The sequence below is a fragment of the Myxocyprinus asiaticus genome, chromosome 41, assembly GCF_019703515.2.
Source record: "Myxocyprinus asiaticus isolate MX2 ecotype Aquarium Trade chromosome 41, UBuf_Myxa_2, whole genome shotgun sequence".
NCBI classification, from domain to species: domain Eukaryota; kingdom Metazoa; phylum Chordata; class Actinopteri; order Cypriniformes; family Catostomidae; genus Myxocyprinus; species Myxocyprinus asiaticus.
The window spans coordinates 4335205-4342177 of record NC_059384.1 but is presented as its reverse complement, the minus strand read 5'-3'; the positions used below and the strand labels follow the sequence as shown (position 1 = coordinate 4342177).

Here is a 6973-nt window from a genome sequence, read left to right as displayed (position 1 = left end):
CTACAGGATGTGTTTCCTGGAAGGAAAGCGGACAGAACAGAATACAACACCCGTCCTCTCTCTCTTTCTCTGTTTGACTCAAGGTGCTGGATAGAACTGAGGCAGGGGATGAAATGTATTGAATTAGTGGTGTTTTTCAAAGATGCATCATTAGTGTTAGGGATTTGAACAAACCCATAATCCCAAGGTTTAAACATCCGATACATGAATGATACCTTAAAATATGTAGCTTGTTGAGATTAAATATTTTGGGAAGTTGACATGTCCTGCTGTGTGAATGTACTGTACATCTAAAACTATTTTAAATAGCATTTGTCCTTTATAATTATTATGCCTGCAGTTTTTATGACCTCGTATTAACTGATAAACTACTGAAAATGCGTTTGTCACTCTTCTTATTTAGAACCGGTTCCAAAAAAAAATGCAAATGATTTTCATGACTTTCGGTTCCATTAATGGTTGTTGAACATGCATTTTTTCCACAGATGTGTTTGCTACACAGTGCTTAAATGCTCAGTATGACCAGTGTAGTCCGATTTCTGCATAAATGACTCTTATGAGCCGGTTCTTTTAATTCTACAGCATGAAATATACAGCTTGACCAGTGTAGTCCGATTCCCAAACAAATGCCTCTTATGAGCTGGTTGTTTTAAATCTACAGCATGAAACATACAAAAGGACCAGTGTAGTCCGATTCCCAAAGAAATTACTCTTATGAGTTGATTCTTTTGAATCTACACCAAAAAACATAAAGTGCTTCCTACCATACGATTGACATTTATCAGCTTGTTCTTTTAGTGAATCAAAAACTTACTGAACCGCAAGTAACTCATTTCATTCTACTAATTTCTCTGAAGATTCTTCCAGTTGCAAGTGGCCTGCTGTATATCACTGTTACCATCATGATTTACTTGAGAACTTTCAAATGATGCTGGCGATGCACTGCGAACTGAACCAGAGAAAGTTATTGGTGATGGACATCCTCCTGCCGGCTTAAAAACTTTTTACACTCATGTCAAAGCATTTTTGTTTATTTTATTTTTTTTATCCCCTTTTCTCCCAATTTGGAATGCCCAATTCCCACTACTTAGTAAGTCCTCATGGTGGCGCAGTTACTCACCTCAATCCGGGTGGTGGAGGACAAGTCTCAGTTGCCTCCACTTCTGAGACCGTCAGTCCACGTATCTTATCACGTGGCTCGCTGTGCATGACACCGTGGAGACTCACAGCATATGGAGGCTCATGCTACTCTCCACGATCCACGCACAAATTACCACGTGCCCCATTGAGAGCGAGAACCCCTAATCGCGACCACGAGGAGGTTACCCCATGTGACTGTACCCTCCCTAGCAACCGGACCAATTTGGTTTCTTAGGAGACCTGGCTGAAGTCACTCAGCACACCCTGGATTCGAACTCGTGACTCCAAGGGTGGTAGTCAGCATCAATACTCGATGAGCTACACAGGCCCCCATGTCAGACCATTTTTATTGATTTCTTGAACTGTTTGATTCACAAAAGAGCATCATATGACAGCAAAAACATGCGATGACAGTAAGCCCTCACTTTCTTTGAGATGCTATTGTGCTTGCTAAATCAAAATGTTACGATGTGAATGCACTTCATTCATAAAAACTATTTCATTACTGTTCCGCATAGATGTTAAAAGCATTTATTAGCGAGTTTGGTGCCTTCCTTATATGGCGTTTTCTTGGGCGTGGATTATGATAATTGTGAATGAATGTGCACACGCCCCCTATTTACGAATGTTTGGAATTCATCAACATACAGTCATTTAACAAACAAATTTGGGGAGTACGAAGCAAAGCATCAATTTTGAGTGAAGGCAAACATTTTATTTGAAATGGTGGAAAACTTAAAAAGTATGGTGATCAGTTATAGCACCTTTATAACCTTTATTCCAAAATATTGATGTTGAAAAAAAAAAAAAAAAGATCAGGATCATGATAAATTATCTTAGATTTTCATTGAAGGAGTGACATTGGGTGTGGGCTCTTTTGACTTGGGCCAGTGAGCAACCACCCAGAACACCTTCTAAACCACCTAGCAACACACAAAAACCACTCAGAACATCTTAGAAACCATAAAGCAACGCTATGGCAAACACTCACAACATCATGGTGGGGACTTTTGCACATGCAAGCACCACTCACATTTTCTCCAGAACATTCTAAAATCTAGTTTATTTTTATGTTTTTATACATTAAATGGTATTCGTAATCCATACTGGGTGGGTTTGCTTGATGATGTTCACTTCTCTCTCTACTTTGCTGCTGTTTTTCTTCTTCTGCTGTTCGGCTCTGGGCCCCTAAAGATTCAGGGAATTTCCTGTTGCCTAACTCTAATAAACTGCCCACATCTGTATCTACTAAAGCAGTGAACCGAGCAAGAGATTGAGAGAGAGGGAATGTGAGCATTTTGGATAAATAAAGACCAGATGGGAGTGGATGAAAAGAGGAGGGAGGGCATGAAGGGCCAAACGAGTGGGTGAGAGAGAATGTGGGATAGAGAGACCTACAGAGTGTGTTGGGTGTTGATGGGCTCATTCCATGCATAGCTGGAACGGTTCTCTTATGAAGTGGAATGGACTGCAGCCACAACATCATTTTACAGACTTATCTACCTTATCTGTGTAAAGATATATCCAATATTACAACTTTGTTGTCATAAAACAAAACCCTGTATCCTGGTATTGGATATAACTTTACACCGATAAGGTTTGTAAGCATTTTCATCACATTAAAATCATGTTAAAACACGTATAATGTTCCATCTTGTAGCTATACTTTTGAAATGTTGTGTATTTTAGTGTTTATGGACTGGCTGCGTTCACTTCCATTATAAGTATTTTACAGTAACCGCTTTTTTTAATAAACAAGGGTGGGACGAGTCGCAATTATTTTTTGTGGTAATCAACATTGTGCCACAGCTTAACTTGTATTGAACCTGGAACATTCCTTTAATACATCGCATTTGATGCTTAATGCTACCTGTTATGTTTCAAATGAAAAATCAAAAGTGTAAGTGATTTTTCATCCAAAAATCTAAACAATTCTGTCATCATATACTCCATGTCATTCCGAGCATCTGTCTAAAACTTTGTGTGGAACACAAAAGATGTTGGGCAGAATGTTAGCCTCAGTCACCATTCACTTCCATTGCATCTTTTTTCTTTACAATGAAAGTGAATGGTGACTGAGTCTCTCAGTTCCTGTTATTCTGCCTAACATCTCCTTTTGTGTTTCACAGGAAGAAAGAAAGTCAAACGGGTTTGGAGCAATGTGAGGGTGAGTAATTTTAATTTTTGGGTTAACTACGTATCTCTTTATCCTTTCTATTCTGATGAAGTTATGGCACGCACTTTGCTGTTCACGGTCATTTTTTACTGGACACAGTACAGTTTTTTTTCTTTTTTTTTGAAGAAATTATAACATTTCTTCTTCCCTGAAGTAAAAATAGAATTATGCACTTCTTTGGGATTTTGTATTTTTTAGATCTTATTTGCAAATAAATATCTTGATTTCATAATTAATTTAGATGCAAAATAAAAAATAAAAATCTCTGTTTTTTAGTCTTTCCCATTAATTTCCTTTGGTCGGTCAATTTTGACCGCAAACAACAAAAGTGTCTAAATTTTTTATAACCCCGCAGGACTATCGAATCAACTAAAAAAATAAAAATAAATGTGTGTTCAGATGGCAAGTGGAGGAAAAGTCACTAAGTCTTGTACAGCTCAGATAAACAAAATCATTTTTATTACATTGGGGGAAAATATTTCGGTCAAAAATGACCGAACAGAATTGGAAGGTTAAGAATAGAGACAAACCTTTGCAAATAAATGCACTTACTGTATGCAGTACTTTATTATTTAATCTATACTCTTAAAAATAAAGGTTACAATTTGAACCAAAAAGCCAAGCAAGCCCTAGTGATGTCTGATTTCTAAGTGAATCATTCTTATAAATTGGTTCTTTTCAGTAAATCAGTCAAACCAGTTTATAAAATGATCTGAATTATTCATTAGTTAACAGGTCTGGATTAAAATGGTTTTTAAAATGTATATCCAGTAATTACAAAAGATTTGAAATGTGATGGAAATGAATTGGTCAAAAAGTGTCTCGTTTTTTTTTTTTTTTTTAAACAATGTGTTCTGGTGGAACCCTCGAAATCTGGTTTGATATGAAGAAACTTTAATATTAAGAACTTTTTTGTTTCTCCATATATTCAACTGACGAGACCTACATACATGAAATTTGGCTTTCAACAGTGAACTGACCGCATGTTGTGTGTGTATGCTCTTCAGTGAGGCAGTGTGGGAGAACATGGCACGGATGTGTGTGAAGAGTCGTCGTCTGGACGTGGCACGCGTGTGTCTGGGGAACATGGGTAATGCGCGGGCTGCTCGCGCTCTCAGGGATGCAGAAAAAGAGCCAGAGGTGGAGGCACAGGTGGCGGTGCTGGCTACACAACTGGGCATGCTGGTAAGATACACACAAACTCATCCTCTGTGACGGCAGAGTAATAGATTATTAACCAATAATATCATACTCTAAAATGTTTCAGTTCCTCACAATCCAATCAAATCTCAGATCAGATTCTTGAAAGTAGCCACAACTCTGCACACTCTGATTCTGTAAAAAAATGAATGCATACATATAGTTTATATTTGTGTTCAAAATTAATCTCAAGCATGAAAGACTTTAGATCAAAGGGTTTGAGAAACATGCGTACATTCAGACTTTAGTGTATTTGTGTACAGTGTTGGGTGTATCCGTTTACGAAGTAATTAGTTACTGTAATCAAATTACTTTTAAGCCAAAAAGTAGTGTAAACATTACATTTTAAGTTCTTGTAATCAGATTACAGTTACTGACTTTCAATTAAAGTAATTACTTTTAAGTACATAACTTGCGCTAAAGTAATATTTTGAGTAATTTACCCAACACTGTTAGAGTATATGGGTGTTTTTTCTTTTGTTTTTTTTTCTCCCCAATTTGGAATGCCCAATTCCCAATGCGCTCTAAGTCCTCGTTGTGGCATAGTGACTCGCCTCAATCCAGGGCGGAGGACGATCTCAGTTGCCTCCACGTCTGAGACCGTCAATCCACACATCTTATCACATGGCTTGTTGAGCGCGTTACTGCAGAGACATAGCGCGTGTGGAGGCTTCATGCCATTCTCTGTGGCATCCATGTACAACTCACGCACCCCACCGAGAGTGAGAACCACATTATAGCGACCACGAGGAGGTTAACCCAACGTGACTCCACCCACCCTAACAACCGGCCGATTGGTTACTTAGGAAGCCTGACTGGAGTCACTTATGGGTGTTTTTTTTAACTTTGGGACTTTTAGCACTGTGGACTTCTAGAAATTAAAGTCTTGTTAAAACTAGAGGTAGACCGATATATCAGTTTTACCAATTAATCGATGCCGATAGTTGCTTTTTGGAACTATCGGTTATTGGCAAAAATCTTATGTTGATAGTTTTTTATTCCTGATTTTTTTATTCCTCATAAATAAACCTCATCTGGTGAAATTATAGGCTCTAAAAAGCTAAATTCATTAAATACTCCCTGGTACTGGGACCAGGGAGCTACTCGGCATCCGCACAGACGATGAAATTAACCGTCAGTTTAGTTGTACCATACACAATTTATTTGTTTGCAAAAGGATGAAAGATTGGGCTTCTCGAGAGAAAAGACATGATTATTAGTAAACTCAAGACGCTGTACATTAGGTGGCACACCGTGATGTCTCTCTTGTCTTCATGGGATTGTCCCGGAATGTGTGTAAATGCGAGCACAGATTACGGGAAAGCTCTTGCAGTGAGAATGAACAAATTTTGCAGTCTCAGAACAGTTGCCGGAATGACTTTAAGTCTTGCTAAGGTTGATATCATAGGTAATATTTTATGTAACCTAAATAAACAAGTAAATTATATATTCACACTTTTTGCATAATTTGGCCAAGTTTAAACTCAAATGGAAATGATGCCAAATAAAAAGTGATTGATTTTTTTTTTTTTTTTCAAATATTTCCTCACATTTCATCTCAAGTATGCTCTTCACCAACACTTCTGACATTGTTTCCACCTGGTATTATGATGTGTTTCAGGTGATCCAATCACATGTGGTCAGGTGAGACACATCACTGTTTACACCTGGTCGTTTAAATGCGTCTCCTGTGACCACATGTGTTCGGATTTAGAGGGGAGGGTCTCTGATACATGATGACATACATCAATCACTATATCAGTATGTTACTGCATGATAATAAACAAGTCAGAAAAGACGAAAAGAGCACAAAAAAAAAAAAAAGAAACCACTGTGCTGTTTCTCCCAGAAGTGGTTGAAATTGTCATTTTTTACCACATTCATATGCGGTTTCTGTGATCCGATCCCAAAACATTTTAGACCCCGTTTAGACCTGTATTTAGCGCTGACCACATGTGATTGGATCACCTGAAATGCATCTTAATACCAGGTGGAAACGAGGTCTAAGTCCACTTGGTTAACAAGTACACTAACGTTTGAAAAAAATTTTATTAGGGGCAAAATTTTTGATGTGGTGGAAATGGCACCACAACTGTGGGACAGTCGTAGAAATAATTTTTACATAATAAGTATTGGAATGGTTCATGTTTATTTCACTCTTTGTGTATAGTATCATTGTTTCAAACATGTAACAATTTGTATTTTTATATATAGTGGATTTTCCTAGTTTAATATCAGAAGTCTTGGTCTGGGACAAGGCTAAAACAATCAAATCTACACATAAAAAGCATTTTAAATGTACCAAGAAATAAGTGATGAATGCCTGGTAAAAAGTGGAAATCTCTTAGTTTAAATTAAAATCAACCCCTTTGACATGAAGTTGCCTGAAGTTGAAGAAACACCTGAGATACATGACATTATTGAAATTACATGCATTGCAAAGGACGTTTCATGTTG

The 6973-nt window shown here is 37.5% G+C and overlaps 1 protein-coding gene across 2 annotated transcripts in view; it reads left to right on the top strand.

Annotated features, from left to right (window-relative positions):
• The window catches only part of ift140 (intraflagellar transport 140 homolog (Chlamydomonas)), a 61385-nt gene that overhangs the window by 45296 nt on the left and 9116 nt on the right, over positions 1–6973 (top strand). For both annotated transcript variants that reach the window (XM_051681983.1, XM_051681984.1), the window contains one exon: positions 4324–4501. In XM_051681983.1, the coding sequence (XP_051537943.1) occupies positions 4324–4501 (178 nt within the window). The remainder of the gene's footprint in view (positions 1–4323; positions 4502–6973) is intronic.